At 41.1% G+C, this 16,880-nt stretch overlaps 2 protein-coding genes across 7 annotated transcripts in view; one reads left to right on the forward strand and one right to left on the reverse strand.

The window, feature by feature from the left end:
- The window catches only part of KATNIP (katanin interacting protein), a 108,984-nt gene extending 92,296 nt beyond the window's left edge, over positions 1-16,688 (forward strand). Inside the window, exons 31-36 of one of the 3 annotated variants that reach the window (XR_011803642.1) lie at positions 5,659-5,816; positions 6,155-6,294; positions 6,834-6,942; positions 14,104-14,231; positions 16,057-16,179; positions 16,416-16,688. The gene's annotated coding sequence lies outside the window, so the exon portion shown is untranslated. The remainder of the gene's footprint in view (positions 1-5,658; positions 5,817-6,154; positions 6,295-6,833; positions 6,943-14,103; positions 14,232-16,056; positions 16,180-16,415) is intronic. The other 2 variants (XR_011803643.1, XR_011803644.1) reach the window with 2 other exon arrangements.
- Positions 6,625-16,880, reverse strand: part of GSG1L (GSG1 like) — a 63,684-nt gene continuing 53,428 nt past the window's right edge. For 2 of the 4 annotated variants that reach the window (XM_005028480.6, XM_005028479.6), the window contains 2 exons: positions 8,622-9,227; positions 6,627-7,446 (listed from right to left, as the gene is read on the reverse strand). In XM_005028480.6, coding sequence (XP_005028537.2) covers positions 7,020-7,446; positions 8,622-9,227 — 1,033 coding nt within the window. In that variant the 3' untranslated portion in view covers positions 6,627-7,019. Of the gene's footprint in view, positions 7,447-8,621; positions 9,228-16,880 lie in introns of those variants that run through there. The other 2 variants (XM_013107692.5, XM_027468770.3) reach the window with 2 other exon arrangements.

Below are 16,880 nucleotides of genomic sequence, written 5' to 3' on the forward strand. Positions count from 1 at the left end.
ATCACCTGCTAGTACCTGAGCATCCTTAACTTAGTGTGCTGTTAGAAAAGTCAGTCCTGTGATGCTGCTCCAGGTTTGACCAGTGTTCAGGGATGAGGACACACCACAAAGCATCCCTGTCTGAAAGTGCACAATCAGCTGTAGCGCGTTCTTGCCAATGCTGTAGTGATTTGCATGCTTCTTCTTTGAATCTTCTGTTCTTGATTTGTTGAATTTAAAACTGAACATGATCTTTTGTGGACACTACTGCCGTGTAATAAATGGTGTAACTGTTCTCTTAGCTGTGTTTCCCCATTTATGCACTGAAGGCTAAACTGAGACAGTGATTAACAGGGGTCTCATGTTCAGCCATCTGCCCACTGTTGCACCATTAAAACTTTCACAGAGCCACTCCAGTTTCAAGATGTAGTCCCTTGCTTCTATCCCACATCTTCAACTGTTACAAATCTTTTCCTATATGTAGTCATACTGACATTCTCTGCTTGTTGGTGCAAAGCTCTCTGTCCAAACAGTGTGAATCTTGGGATTCACAAATAAACATACGTTATGAAATTTGCCAGGTATTCAGTTTTAATCCATTTAATACGGGCTGTGTTGAATGCAAGTCCTTTTATCTGCTTGCATAGTAACATAGAATATTTTTAATCCAAAATATTTCAGAGATATTTTTAAGAATTTAAGGAATTTGTACAAAAAATAATGCAAAATATATGAAATACTTCAACATGTGCACTCCTGAAAATCTACACATGGTCTTGGAATTGGCACAAAACCAAAGCTTTTGGAAAAGCGAAGCAAAGCTGAAGTCAGATATAATAGAATCACAAAATCAGGTAATTCAGGAGGGACCTCAGGAAGCACCCAGTCCAATCCACTGCTCAAACCAGGGACAGTGAGGAGACCAGACGAACTTGCACTGGTCTGCATTCAGTTTGGACTGGAAAACCTGTAGGGATGGAGACTGCACAACCTCTCTGGGCAGCCTGCTTTAACACTTTACTGTGATTTTTTTACTGTGATTTTTTTTTTCTCTTGACACATGATAATCCATACTTTCTCCTGCTGATTAAAAGCCTAGGTAGGCATGGATAAGATGTCTGGTATTGCAGAAAGGTCATCTCTTCTGTCATCATCTAACTCTGTAATGATAAATTGGTCTCCCAACTATAATTTTAGATTTGCAGATTAGCAGAAGTCTTATGAACTACCTCCCTCCAGTTTGCTGGAGTCACTGCTAAAAATAAAGTAAGTAGCAAAGCTCCCTGAAGTGGTGTAAGCCTAAACAGTGGAAAAAACTAATCTACGATGAATACCAGTTCTGGCTTATTTCCAAAATAATGTTTTGGGATGGCTTGCTGTATACTGGAAATTATTTGGTAGGGATTAGTTGGCAAATAGATGAATCAAATTGACATTTCCATTACCAACAGGAGATCTATCTGTGGTCAGAATTCATGGAGAAGGATGCAGGATGGTAGTAAGACTATTCATTATATTTAATATTGTCAGAAAAATGAAATAGCTCCTATTATTCATCTCTCTGGGATGGTAATGTATCTGAATATTAATACAAAATGGGAATCTGATCAAAATCCACTGACCCAGCAAGACATTGATGTGTATTTTAATCACTCTCTTTGGGACATTGAGAAAATGTACTCTTCACAATAAATCTAAGATTTACTAAGGAACTTTACTAAGATCTGCAATTTCTCAGTGTAGTTCTTTGGTGAATCAGTGCATCTCCTGTCCTTGTATCTAAAGTCCTTCAGGATCTCGCAGTGTAGCATTAAGGCCCTAGGAGGATCTGCATCTTGGTAATCTGTTCAGGGTGAAAGATAAAGGTGGCTTTCTTTTTTTTTTCTTTTTTTTTTTTCCTTTCTACTTTTTCTTCTCCTCATGTGCCATGCTCAGATTAAGCCTAACAAGAGTAATTCAAGTGGATGCAGGGTGTAGTTCCAGCCTTTTCCACTTGTTGACAGGTCAGAGTGGAGGCAGAAGCTGGCATTGGTGACTTGCTAGCAGAGCAGGCTATGTGAAGCATGTAATATCTGCTTGGGTCTTCCTTTTGTAGAAATTTGAGGTTTATACTACAGAGACAAAACAGCTTTTCTAATTGAGCTGGAAATTCAACTGCAACACGCAGCCATTCTCTCCAGCGTCCTGACTGGAGTCCACTTGCTTTCCACATTGTCTATTTCTCATCTGTAGCCTTTCTACTAGCTGGGTGCACGTCTGCCTGTCAGACTGCAAAGGGAGAAAAGCCAACTCATAGTGAAAAACCACATACAGAAATGTGATTATAAGAAATGGAAAAGTCTCCAGAGGCAGTTTCACCTTGGGAAACAATGATTGTAGGTTTAATATGAACATTACCAAAGTCAGTTGGACTGGAGTGTCCAAAAGGAATTAGGTATATAAATATGTAAAGGCATATAAATGAGTAGAGTACACATCAGGAGAAGCAGCCTTCCATGTAGGAAGAATGGAGGAGGGATTAATGATAATTAATGGTGCTGCCCAAGAACTGTGACTCATATTTCAATGAAAGTGATGCTGAAAATGAATATAAAAACTTGACATTTCCTAAAACTATTTCTGCTATATAGTAAGTCACAGACCAGAAGGGCTGCTGGACTTATTTTGCAGAAAGCATTCACATTATGCAGGGGTATTATTATTAAAAGAATGAAGGGGTAAGCATGAGGTTATAAAGTGTATGATTTAATGACTGAATTTGACTGTAATTATGCATTAGAAATATTCATGAGAAGCCTGAAAAATGAATTGGCAATGCATGATATAACCATAGTAAAGGGCCCTGCAAAACAGTACCACAGAAACTTTGCCATTTATCTTTTTTACTCACTGAAGCAGATGTAAATTAAAGTTCTACAGCCTGATTAGCCTTAGGAAAGCTCCTATCTTGATGATCTCCCAGTATAGTTCTTCTGGGAGAACAGAACTCCTCAGGTTTTCATGTAGTGGATCTGGCCTGCAAGTGATTCCAACACAGGTTGTTTTTATAGCTATTTTTGTTTGTTTGTTTATTAGTGATGTTTATTGTATTGCAACAGTTTAGATTTTGCAGCACAACTTCTATTATTTGGTTTCTTTTACTAGAATTCTGTCTGATCAGAGGAGTTGGACCAGTTGACCTCTAGGGGTCAACAGGAGGCCAAAATTATTCTGTAATTCTGTGAGCAGCGTGGATCAGAACCCTCTGTTTAGCATAACTCACCTGCTGTAGGATCTGTTCTGCCAGCTGAACCCTACTGAGCCATAGTATGGTGAATTTTAATAGCTTGCTTAATTATCTCAATCAATCAGTGCAAGCTACAGATCGCCTGAGGCTGTGAAAAGTATTCATGTCCTCACTCTTCTGACTGGGCATCAGCTCCCAGAGATGGAGTGGGGGAAGACAGACTTGGTCTACCCTGTGTGACAGCTTAGGTCCACAGGTTACATGCAGGCTTGAATACATAGCAGTCGGTGCACGTTACTTGAATAGGTGCAATACTAATGAATCTGGATCTGGGAGTGACTGGAGAGTAGCAAATGTAATTCCTGTAGTTAGGAAAGAAAAATTATTTGGTCCAGTATTGGCTCTTTAGACTTGAAAGTATGTATTAAAGGAAAAAAATAGCTTAAAGAAAAAGGATGGAATGCAACACGGATTTATGGACTGATTTTTTTCTGTATGTCTGGTTGCCTTCTCTGTCTGTCTGTACAGGTGAAGGTGATAATGTTTCAGAGAGAAGGCTTTTTTAGGCCTAGGAGTAATGTAGACACAGTGCAAATCAGTATGAATTGTCCAAGAACAACGGATGAATCTTTAACTGTCAGAGTAATGGGACTGTGTAATTTCTTTTCTGACCGAGTACTAGGCAGCAAAACCTAAAGTCTTTAGACAGAACATGCTTGTAACCAGACACATTTCTGGCAAGAGCAGCATGCTAAAAGTGAAAGCCAAAAGCTACTTTCAGGCCCATGTATTTAAGATATTGCTATTTTATTTTCCTTATGCTGACTCAATTTTGTTACCCTCCAAAGATAAGGGCTCTTTCTGCAGGTGTAGGCATTCAGCCCTCACCCTTCTGTTCTGTTAGCAGTGGCTGGCTAGAGAGAAAATGAACTGGGCACTGAAAATCTCTTCTAAAGTGCGGGGAGAGTGCTGCAGTTCTCTCCCCAGCAACCCTGGATAAGCAAATCTAGCAAGTGTGTCTCTCTCCAGTCAAACTTAGGTAAGCATGCCTAGCAAGGAAAGCTAATGTTTATGCAAGAACAAGAAGAGGTGGTAAGGCACAGGAGTACAAACACCAGGAAACACTCAGGAAAATGAGCTCCCTGTAGAAAAAGCAGGGGAGGTGGCTCAAGTACCGGTGTCCCCTCTGAGGGGATCCAATTAACCCAAACTTCCACTGGAATAGCTGAAAGCTATCAAGGTAAAAGACCTAATGCATGTCTCTAAAATGGGCAGAAGTGATAGGATACTATGAGAAACTGTATCGAAACCTTTACTGAAATCCGAAAAGATTACATCAACAGGCTTCCCTTGATCGACTAGATGGGTGATTTTATCATAAAAGGAAATGGACATAAAAGGAATGGGGGTACAGTGGGCAACAAGTTGTGCTGGGTCTGTACATCAGATTGCAAGTAAAATAAATTGCTAATAAGCAGAGAACAGTATAGATACACCATGCTGGCAGACAGGTACTGTCATACAAAGGTCAGAGCAACCCCAGAGCCCTTACCTAGAAGAGCCAAGAAAGTGCAGAGCATGTCCTCAACATGTCCCATCCGAAGACATCCGGAGCTGGGTGACACTAAGAATGATCTTTTCTTTTTAAACAAAACAAAACAAAAAGCTTAGCAAACTTCTAAGCATGTAGGATGTGGCTCCTAAACAAGTATGTCATTTTTATTTTAAGGAATTCATGGTTTTGGCTGGGATAGAGTTAATTTTCTTCATGGTATGTTGCTGTGTTTCAGATGCAGGTTGGTGAAAACTTGGGCCACATCCCGGTGTTCCAGCTGTTGCTGAGCAGGGCCTGTACAGAGCCAAGGCCTTCTCTGCTCCTGATGCTGCCCAGCCAGTGAGCAGGCCAGGGGTGCTCAAGGAGGTGGGGAGAAACAGCCAGGCCAGACCTCAGGGCACCATGCTCAGCCATGGCACTGGGGGAACGAAAGAGAAGGGGGCCAGCTCAGGGTGACAGAATTTGTCCTCCCAGGACACCATCAGCATGACAAGCCCCACTATCCTGGAAGGGGCTGCATACCCACTTGCCACTAGGCAGGAGTGACTGCATTCCTCACTTTGCTTTGCTTGCACAGACAGCTTTTGCCTTACCACATCAGCTGTCTTTATCCCAAGCCATGAGTTCTCACACTTTTACCTTTCTGATTCTCTTCCCCATCCCACCTGGGGAGAGAGGGTGAGTGGAGTTTTTGAGGTTCTGAATGGGAGGATTTGAAGAGCAAAGGCTGGTGTGACAGGAGAGGTGCATCTCGGTGAATGAATGTCATTCCATTCTGTGTGCATTAGGAGGAAAACTTTAATTTCACAGACACGCAAACACACAGGACTGTTTCCCATGTATCATCAGCCAGGTGTGTGCATGCTCTTAACCCTCTGGTCATTTCCCTGTGTCACAGAGCCTGAGCATGGCTGCGGGGCCAAACATGGAAAGCTTGCCAGAAGAGCAGGCAGGCTGCTAGCAGCAGCTGCATGGATCTGCTCTATCAAGAGGCTGTGGAATTGCTTAGTTGAGAGATGGGACTCTAAAGCATCCTGTGAAGCCGCAGCTTGGAAGGTAGGCAAGAATGCAAAAATATTAAAAGTAAGGGGAAAGAGCAAAGCTTTTTGTCCCTTATTTGTTATAACAGGGACTCCTGGAATATGTGTTCTCTCTCCCAGTCAAGGCTGTGTTAATCAGATCTGAGACAGCTTTTCCAGCACACAAATTGCTGTTCGTATACCGTGATGAATATTAGTGCTATTATACCGCACATTTGGAATTATGGAAGCAGGAGAACTTGACTGCAATCAAGCAGCACTTGTCCCTAAATGTCATTGCTCACCAAAAGTACACGAGCTCACGCAGATGTGTACTATCATACATAAAACACAAGGTCTTGGTCTGTGTCACAGGTGCAACACTGTTATGTGGCGAGATGGCATGGTAAACAGCACAGAGTGGCTAAGACAGGCACCAGAGAAGCGTCTTTGCCATGTAAAGACAAAGCATAGTTCAAATACTTGAACTATTCTGTCAGCTCAGTTATCACAAGGTGAGAAAGTCAGAGGTCAGACTCCTACCTTTACCTGTTTCACTGGTGGATTGTTAACTCCATGATGCCTGAAGTGACCTGGGGACTTCAGCACACTTTTATGTCCTGGCTCTTAGATATCTCCAGTGGACATCTCTTTGGGTGCACTGTAGCTGACGACTGGATTTTTTCCCATATAACCCAGAATGTGGATGGGCAGAAGAGGGTGGTTTGCTGCACGCCCAGGTTCTGCCCCACTGTGTATTCAAGCTATAATTGTTGATTGATGTGTAAAGTATTTAGACAAAAAAAAAAAAAAAAAAAAAAAGACAGGCACAAATTTCTAACAAGTAATGTAATTTAATGAATGATATACTCTAGAAAATAGAAACTACCCAGATGCTGGTTGACAGGTCTGTTTGGGGTGGGGGAAGGCCCTTGCTTGAACACACAATGCCTTGTTTCAATTCTTTTGGCAGTATTCATAGTAGCTGGAAACAATGAAACATCCACATATTGAAAGAGACACTAAGGGGAAAATTTTGTCTTAATTGTGGTAGGTATGCAGAACGTCTTCTCACCCTGTCTCATCAGGTGACATGAAGGGCTCAGAGCTCACCAAGATGTTTACAGATGATTCATACCTAGAAGGGATAGACTCAACCAACTGTAAGTACCGTAGTTCAGTGCTTAAAAATCATCAGAGACGTCTGTCTCACTTTGCAGAAGATTTTATGAACTCGGTGTTATTGCACTTCTTTCTGTGTGCTTTTCTGTATATGTTGTGTCTCTTCCCTCAAGGTCTGGCTGCTAATTCCAGGGAATATGCTTTTCAGAATGTCACAATACACTGTGTACAACTCTGGGTCTATTTTGGGCTTGGGCAGAGATCTTGTGTTGCTTGCCTGTTCAGTGACTGAGTGCTGTAGCAAGTACACATCGCTGAAAAGTGCAGTTAGGATTTTGTGTGCAGCCTTGTAAGGATCATCTTCAGACTGCACCATTGCCTTGAGCTCCGTCAGGGTGTAGCCATTGTAACGCTTGCTGTCTTCTGCCAGGGGCTGCACTGTCTCACCAATGTGTCTCACTTTCCACTTCAAGCATTTCAATTCTTCTTTTACATCTTCTAGTTCTTTCTCCATGGCTTGGAATTCCTCTGTGGTTACAAATCTCCTGCCAAGAAAAGAAGCGGCAGACACAGTGTGGAATTCAGTGTCTCAGTGGGGTAAAATCAGGCCAACTTGCATGGGGTCAGGCTACAGAAACTGGGGTTTGGAAGGGAGATACCTGAAATGTCACTGAATACACCCTCCAGCTCTTATTTGTCAGACTTCACAGTAACAGCCTATTTTTTTCTGCTGCTGTGAGTGGGAAGTTTTTTCAGAGCCTGATCATGCTATTGCTCCCTATAGCTACCTGAAAGGAGGTTGCAGGAGGTGGGTGTCAGTCTCTTTTCTCAGGTGACAAGTGATAGGAAATGGCCTCAAGGTGCACCAGGGGAGGTTTTGACTGGGTGTCAGGAAGAATCTCTTCATAGAAAGGGTGGTTGTGGTTAGGCTTCAGAATGGTCTGCCCAGGGAAGTGGTGGAGTCCCCTCCTCTGGAGGTAATTAGGAAGACTGGGGATGTGGAGCTTAGGGACATGGTGGTGGTTTAGTGGTAGGTTTCTAGTGCTAGGTGGGTGGTTGGACTTGGTGATCTTGAGGGTCTTTTCCAACCTAAATGATTCCATGAATCTGTTGTCGAGGCTTTTTCCAAAGTCCAGATGGACTGAGTCTTTATGCCAGTACTGGCACTTAGTTTAAACTCTCTTGCCTCCCAAGGGCTTAGTACTTCTATACTAATCCAAATGTGATGGTGATTGAATGTGGGGCACTTGTGCCACTTGAAATGGGAACATAATTCAGTAAGATTCACCTTGAAGACCAAAACTAAATGGTAACTGTATTAGCCCACTAGAGGATAAAGGAGGAATGATGGTGGGGGTTGAGCTATATCATGGCGGTTTTGCTTCCCAGGTGGCTGACTAGTAATGGGAGAGAGATGGATTCTCATTTGAAAGGAAATGAGACACATTTATACTGTTTTGTTCAAGGAGCTGAGGTTGACAACCTGGCCCAGGCATGGTCCATACTCAGGTCTGGTTAGCTAAAAAAAAAGTGAAGGAAAATATAATGGTTTTGCAGGGTTGTGTGAGGGCACAGGGTAATTACAGGAAAACAAATGTCGGAAACATTTAAATTGTAAAAGATTTAAATTGTTTGATAAGAGGTTGTTAATGATTGTGTTTCATCTGTACTAAGTTGAGTCATTTGAGGACTTAAACATTTGTGTGATCTGGTTACATACCTTTCATGATCAGGATCTTCCAGATCTGATTCAAACCCCTTTCCTGTAGTTTTTAATCCAGTTTTAGAAGAGCCAGGAGATTGGGAACTATCTTCAGGAGTCATTGTTGCTGAAGGCCTTGTGCTTTTCCTGGTTGGGGTCAGTGTGTAATCTGATGCTGAAGCTTCTAAGCTGTGTGCTGTGTGAGGACAAAAGGTATAGAAGGAAGTAGCATTGATCCCTGGACTGACTGGAGAGGAGTCAGAGTATTGCTGAGGCTTGGCTGAGCTGGGTGTTAGACTGAGCCTGGGGCTGGATGGGCAAGATGCTGCAATAGTCCTTGCACCAAGTGGGCTGGAACACGAAATTGCTAAATTTTTATTTCTTTGCTCAAATGTCTTGGGGCTTGGTGATTCTCCTGGGGCCAATCTAGTGATGGAGACGATGTCCAGCTGGGTTTGATCCTGAACCATGGAGATCTGTCTGGTTGGTTCTGATGAAAGTGAAGAGCTGCTTGATATGTTGCTGGAAGAGCTTGACGTAGCAAATGGGGGTGTTTTCTGAGCATTATGGTCACTCCTGTTCTTCTGAACGCTAGTGACATTTAGAGCTGGGTGTTGTGAAGCCCTGAGGAAAGACAAACACACAGTTTTTCCTCTGGACTGGCCTAATTGCTTATAGAGCAATTTTAGTTCTATTCTGGGACAATTTTAGGTGTATATCCCATAGCTGCATTTGCCTATGGCCTGATTTGGTTCTCATGTCTGTATAAAATCCTCTGCTTCTGATGACCAAGAGCAAAGTATTTGAGAATAAGGCACACAAATTCATGACCAGTTTCTCCCTGGTGCCAGCTAAGCTATCATCAGCGTAATCACTGGCATGTCAGTGTTCTCTTTCTCAAAGTCATAGTGCTCTGTGAGAAATAAGGATTTGGTATTGGGCAAGGACAGGGAAATACAGCAAAGGGAGAAAGTTTCTGGCGTATTGATTGTGACAAATTCCTGTAAGAATGCAAGAGGATAAAACCTGACTTGCAGGTTGTCTCAGCACCTGCTTTTGATCATCCCTGCAAAGCATGAAGACCAGCCCTCACCTTGGACCCATATGCTTTGGTTTCCTGGTAGCCCTGCATGGTTGCCCAGTGAATCATGGGATGAATAAACAGGCAAGGTAAAAATAGAAGAACTGCACAGAATGATATCATTGTTCCTGTAGTGACATTATAGGACATTTCCTTTATACAGCTCAGAGTGCTATGGACTTTTCCTTCCACCCTAAGTCGTAAACTGTGCAAAAGGCTGACCAGCTTTTAGGTGACTGTGAATGCCAATTGCATGGCATTCCAGACTGCCTCACCTGAATACTGTTTTCTGTACTTCTCTCCTGGCTGCTGCTGGGAAGGAGAAATCCCAATGCTTTTTGCTATATAGCTAAATCTGACTTAGTTTGGCAAGACTGATGGCAAGAGAGGAAGATGTACCAGTGTAAACTGTAATTGTTCTCATGGATAGTGACTACAGCTAGAAATGCTTTGACCTTGATAGGGAACATGATCACATTCACTGGGCATCTCACAACTCATAATTTCTGAGAAACAAAAGGCATGACAGACTTCTGTAGTAATACCAGCTGCCAGCTGAGTCTTCCTGTGCATTTGGTATGTTCATGTTCCTTTTGTGGTAGAAGATAGCAGAAAATCCTGGTCTGGATATGTTATATATGAGATCTAGTGTTGTTCTGTTAGTAACAGAATTAACTGCATGTTCACTTCACCTTTCTCACTGTCAGATGCAATTAAACCCCATTTTTAAGGCCCTAAAGGGCAAGCCTCACACCTATTGGCTTCAGTAGGGCTGCTGAAACAATTTAGACCTTTGCTAGATCACAGAATAATTATCAAGTTTAAATCAAATTTAGAGTTTTTATAATTCGAAGAGCAGACAGTAGCAGAGCTACTGAATATAAACAGAGCCAAAAGGCAGTGTAATATGAGTTAGCAGGAGAGTAAACAAGGCCAAAGTTGGGGGAACACCCTTCCTCACAAGTCCTTGCTTTCAAAAACTGACTGAACAGGGGATGTGAAGACATTTCCAATGGCATAATTAAAGATGCTACAGAGCTGGATCTAAGATGCAAAACAGACTCCCTACCTACAAGGTCACAGCCCTCATCCAGTGCAGCAGAGTTGAGGAGAGAGGGGTTTGAACTCCTGCTGCACTTCATTACCAATTCAGATGTCAAAGGAGAACATGACATGTTCAAAGCCAAGGCACTAGGGATGAGGCGGTCTTTGCTTGTGGCACGCCTGGAAAGCTCTAACTGAATCACAGAGTTAGGAAAGGCAAAGCCTTGGTGTTGCTGGAGGAAAGGTAAATTCTGGATGCTTCTGCATGTTCCTTGCTCCCCATCCCATCTCTTGACAAAAGGCTTCTCTTTGCTCATAAAATAAATGTTTTGGGATTTTCTAATGCAGCATTTTTTTCTTGGGTTAAGTCCTGCCCGCACACTACGTGTAGCTTAAATGGGCTGGAACCCTTATCAGAGATATCTCAGCCAATGGCCTAGGACTGTGACCATCCTGGGATCTTGCCATTACTTAGGCATCATCAACAATGCTGTTTTTCCTTTTTACAAAAAAATTGCATCTTTAGTAAAATGGAGAAATTGTCATCTTTTCCTGTTCTTGGAAGTGTTATGCCATCATAAATAGAAACTTCAAGCAGCTTCACAATGCTGTCTTCTCTAAACCAAATTTGAACAGTTTCCAGCTTCAGAAGTGAATCCCAACATTTAGTCCTCTTTACTACTTTTAATAAGTGTCTTTTTTTTTTTTTCCTGAGGCATCCCAGCCTATCACTACGTATTCCTTACTAATATGTGAACACATTTTACAAGCTCTCTCTGATAAGCATAATTTGTAAAATTGGCCACCTTTTACCAGTTTCTAAAGTTAGGGTTTATTTGCTATTTAAATTAAAGCATTATTAGTAGAAAGACTTCCCTGAACTAATTCTCTTAAGGGCAGTGTTACAGAGAATATTTTAATTTTGGCCTTCAGTATTCCGGTGTTCTGACAGAATGTATGGCTCAGTCCTTAAACAGCTATCCAGGGATCTGAAAAGCTTTAGAAAAGCTTTTATACAAAAGCTCAAAAAATAAGGCTCTATCAGGTGCTTTTGCAGAAGACTGGATTTTTCTATACTAGTCTACTGTTCGTTTTTCTGAAGGGGTTTAGAAAGACACTTCTTACGATCTTATAACTCTGCAGTTAATACTTTCATGCTTTATTCAACTCAGAACATATCTGCAGCTGAAATGCAGTATGATGCCTGGCAACTCTCAATGATATAGGTTCAAAGGATAATTCCAACCATTTTGCAGAATAAGCTCCAAGACAGATTTTTTGAATTTGTCGACTCATGGTTTTGATTCAGGTCACTGAAGATGCGTTCCTTTCTTCACTACAAAACCCCATGTTCAGAAAATACTTTTTGCTGTGGAGAAGTGGAGGAAACTTGTTCTGACGATAGCAAAACTCATTTTAAGAGAACTGAAATGAAGATACATTCTTCAATTTTATATATATATATATATATATATATATATATATATATATATATATATATATATATATTTGTCCTGAAATATCTTGTACTGTAAAACTAATTGAACATTAAATGAACAATAATCCTTGCTTACATTCTAGAAGAAATATAACATGCACAGTACATGTAGCTAAAATGCTATTTGGGTGCATATGCAATCTGCAATACTTCTCACATCTTTAGCAGTGTTGGACAGGGCTGGTTTTTGTTTTATTTTGTTTTGTTCTTCATAGTTCCTGGATTAGCTGTAGAAAATGGTACATTTACGGGAAGACAATACTTAAAAGAGTGTGACAAAAATCAGTTTCATAACTCATTGAAATTTCTATATGAAACTTCCCAATTCACTAGTGCACTGGAAGAAAAAGCAAGTATTATAAACTATCACTTTCTTTTACTTTTGTATCCTTCAATTTTCACTCTTCCCAGTGCTTAACATGGGACTGAATTTACATTTATCATTATGTTTCTCACAGGAACAGAGAGACTAGGTTGCTTAAGGAGAAATCTGGAGTTTGTTAAAGCAAAATGTCAAGTCTGGATTTTAGCAGAGGTAAATGAGGACAGAACTGAGACTTATAACTTTGGAGTTTTCTTGTGGGCAAGGGTTTAGACAGGACTAAAGACAGGACTGAAATTCCATTGCTTTCAGTATAGCAAGACTGGTTCTTAGGTCTGTAACCATAGTGCTTTATCAGAGGGGATTTTTTTTTTCACTTGTTTTTATGCAGTGAATCACTGTGAACTGAATAAATTACAGGAACAATCTCAGGACTTGGAGTTGAAATCAATGCTGACATGAAACAGGAAGGTGATTGCAGCTGTCATGTGCCTCCACAAGGAGAATCCTTGACTCAGCTTTGAGCCACATTTCAAATGCATCAAGCCCTTGTTGTCTGCCTTTTTCCAGCCCTGTGCTGCTCAGCATATAAAGCATGTTCCCTGTTGTTAGAGTGACCTTGTCTACCGTCTGTGCCTTGCCCTCTCCAGCTGAGCTTGTGCAATATACTTTCTGTAGCACTGAATTCGAAGATAGATGAAAGTTTCTTGCAAACCCAGCACTACCTTGCTTCTGTGGCTCCTGGAACCAAGAAAAAGCAGTAGATTTTCATTTTTATGAATCATTCTCATCATATTTTAAATCTAGATTGCTTCTGATGATCTTGTTTGAATAGAAAAAGATGACAATATGCTTTAAATTGAAGCACTGAGAGGCTGTTTGCATAAATCTTACTGTAGACAACCAGGGGTAGGAGGATGGTGGAAGAACTGTGGGATGGACCCTGGGGAAATGACTGCAGGTGATGATATGAGAACAAAATGGATTTTTTTCAAGGCCTCCTCTCATTCAGGCGACCCTCTAAAACGCCCACACTGAAAAAACAATGACTATCTTATTTTAATGATGAATGCATTTTGAATGGTCTTTCATTTTTCTGCAAGAAAAGGTGGTGTCCTGGACTCTGGGTTAATCTGCCTCAAATAGCAGCCAAGGCTTTTTGACACGGGCAACAAGCAAAAAAATGGAGAATATGCTATTTCCTGCTATTGGCCCTTCTGAGCTACCTGTCACCTCTTTAGCTTTGCCACCATATCCATTCCTCCTTGTTCGTTGTGTCTCCTGCCTCTTTCTTACCCCTTGTTCTACATCTGTTCTCTGTACCTCTCCCATCTGCCCTGTGGACCCCAAGCACATTGATCAAAGCAGCAGGCTCATATTAATGCCTAGTGATGGGAGAGGATTGGAGGAGGAGAGAGTGGAAGTGGTATGAACATACAGATGTCTGAAATCAGGTATAAGTAATAACAGTAAGCATTTCTTACTCACAAATAACTGCAAAACAATAACAACAAAGATATCCTGATGTGAAACTTCTTCTATCATTTTTGTATAGCAACTGCCCAACCAGTGCATCGAGATCTCCGAGCCCTGCACATCTGATAGAAAAAGTTGAGACCTGCAAGGTCAAAAAAAGACAACAAAAAGGCTACTGAGAGTGTTTAGACATTTGCAGTGGAAATGGTAAGTTTGGTACAAAAAAAATAGGGCTGGAGTTATTAGGTGTATAAGTGCCAGTGCCATACATTTGCAGAGGAATCCAGCTCTGGGAGAGCAGAGGATGTCAATTTATAGCTAGAACTCCATGATGTTGTTCTTAGCCCAGCTCAGGCAAGTTTCCCTGTTAAAGGAAAATTATGGTTTAGTGATGGACATTACATGGTTTAATGTATAATTATCAAGACTGGCTGTTGCATTACTGTGATCAAGACTCCCAGAATCAAGCTTCTGATAGATTTATAATTAAAGGCCATTTTTCAAAATGGATGCTTAGTCTCCTAGCAGAGGAACCTGAGATCTTTGAGACCTGTCCTGTCCTGAGGCCGTGTTACCTGCAATCTCACATTTCTCCTGATCTGTTCTCAAACCTTTACTATCCTCTCCTCTAAAGTCACCTGTAGAGTGGGTGTTTGTCTTCTATGATTGCTCAGCCTTGTCCTTTTAATCTTTTATGTAAATGTTTTAGCATTTTGCTCTACAGTGGCACTCAGTGAAAACCCTCTCTCTATACAAGATCCAGATATTCAGTTTTGTCATTGTGTAAGGACAGGAAAAAGGATGGTATCTGAATATGAGTGAATATTCTTGATATACTGTCTGGTTCAAATTAGAACAACCTTGGAGCATTTCTAAGTGAGATCAGCTGGCAAGTCCTCCAGGGAACGAAATGCCAGTTGAAGTGGGCCGCAGGAAATAGGTTCTGGTTATACCTCCATGTGTCCTACTGGTACGGGACAACCTCTGCGTGAAGACTTCAAATATGAGTCATATAAATATAGATGGACTGGCCAGATCTGAAAAGCTGTTAAAGGTTTAGCTTGTGGTCTGTGAAGCTCTGGCATGGTGTCTTGTATTTGTCTATAAGGCTTTTCCTTAAATAAATGGTCTTCAGTCTTTTGAAAAGTCACCACAGTTTGTTACCGAGTGTGTGGATGATCAGTCAGTACCCTGCTTTCTCACCCGGATCAACTAGTGGGGGTGAAAATCTAATATCATTACAAGGTCTCAGATTTATTTGTGATATTTTCACTCTCAGCTTCAGTTTGACCTAGATACGTTAGCTGTCTTGCTGGTTGTGAGTCTTGTTACAGAGCTAAGTAATAATCAGCTACTGGTAGTCACATTTTCCAATTAATTCAATTCCTAAGTTGATTTATCAAGAGATTTATGAACTGGTCCAGGGAAATAGCTCTGTATAGTGAGTCTTTCACTCTGGGAAGTTCCAGGATTAAGATAAATCTTACTTCTGCCATTGGATTTAACATAAATATGGATGGACTCCTGTGTAGGTTTTGTGATGAATTTTGGCCATTTTATCATGAAAAGAAGGGGTGACAGTTCTGTAGCTATTGTATATCATAAGATAAACCCGCTGCCAGTCAAATGAAGAAATGAGAGAAGTTTATGCTAAAGTATCACTCAGAAAAAGGGAACCAGAATGTTCTGGGAAAACACTTGAGGACAAGATAGCAGGAGGAACTAAAATGAACTTATATTGACTTGGAAATTGTGTTGGATTCACATCTGCTCCTGGAATGGCAAGGTGTGGTGATGTGCAGAAATTCTCTTTTTCAGATGTATTTCACATCTACTGACTTTTCTCTCCCATCCAGAACTTGCCCAGTTCTGTGTCTCTTTTAACTGAAACACTGTAATGGTCTTTACAAATAAAAACACAGCATTGTCTTGAAGACTGGTTAGCTGAAATGATGCCCTTTGTATAATGCTCGTATTGCTACTATTGCTTATTAGCTTAATGGTATATGTAGTTTTTCCTGTTTGCTTCCAGAAGCAATTGCCTGTATTTGAAGACACGGAGATGAACACATTGAATGAAGCACACCAGATGATTTGGATACCTGACTTCTCATTTGCAGTTTGCTTTTACAGATCTGTCATCACAGCTGTTGAGGTAAGCTTCGTGTCTTTCAAAGGGAAGTACTGGGCAGGGCTGAGAAAAGGACCAACAGAGCCTTGGTTCTATTCTTTGGAACACTTCATGATGTCAAGAATTATTATTTGTTCTTTGAAACAAAAACCTTTGGACAGTCATCATAATAAAATAAGCACATTTGAGCACTAGCCATTAGCTTGATAGGGAGGGAATTTTCTCGGGAAATATGACCCAGAACAATTTCATACTAATAGATTTCTTCAGGCCTGCGAAAACGAAGGATGTGGATCTGCCTGGGGAAAGTTCTACAACTGCCATGACATTTTCAAGGAGCAAGAGTTACCAACTGAGCTGATGACAGAACAAGTCTGTGAGCTGTACTACCACTAGCACGTCTCTGTGGAGACCACCTGGAGAGATGTTCCAGCTGGTCTGATGAGGAAGTAGAACCATTAATCATTAGGCTTGTGGACACCAAGCTTCCATGAGTATGTGGCTGAGATGTGCATCTCAACAAGACAGAAACAGCAAAATGCTACTTTTATTAGCACAGACTTAATCCTAGAGCTCTGTCAAGCGAGTCACTTTCCCCATCCTCCCTCCTCCTGAATGAAGAATCATTTGCTTTCTTTGCAAGGAAATTGATGGAGACACAATGCCTCTTTCCTGAAGTGAGTAAAAAAAAAAAAAAAAAAAAAAAAAGTATAGTATTAAGAGCA

Source organism: Anas platyrhynchos, chromosome 15 (assembly GCF_047663525.1).
Source record: "Anas platyrhynchos isolate ZD024472 breed Pekin duck chromosome 15, IASCAAS_PekinDuck_T2T, whole genome shotgun sequence".
Taxonomy (NCBI): Eukaryota; Metazoa; Chordata; class Aves; order Anseriformes; family Anatidae; genus Anas; species Anas platyrhynchos.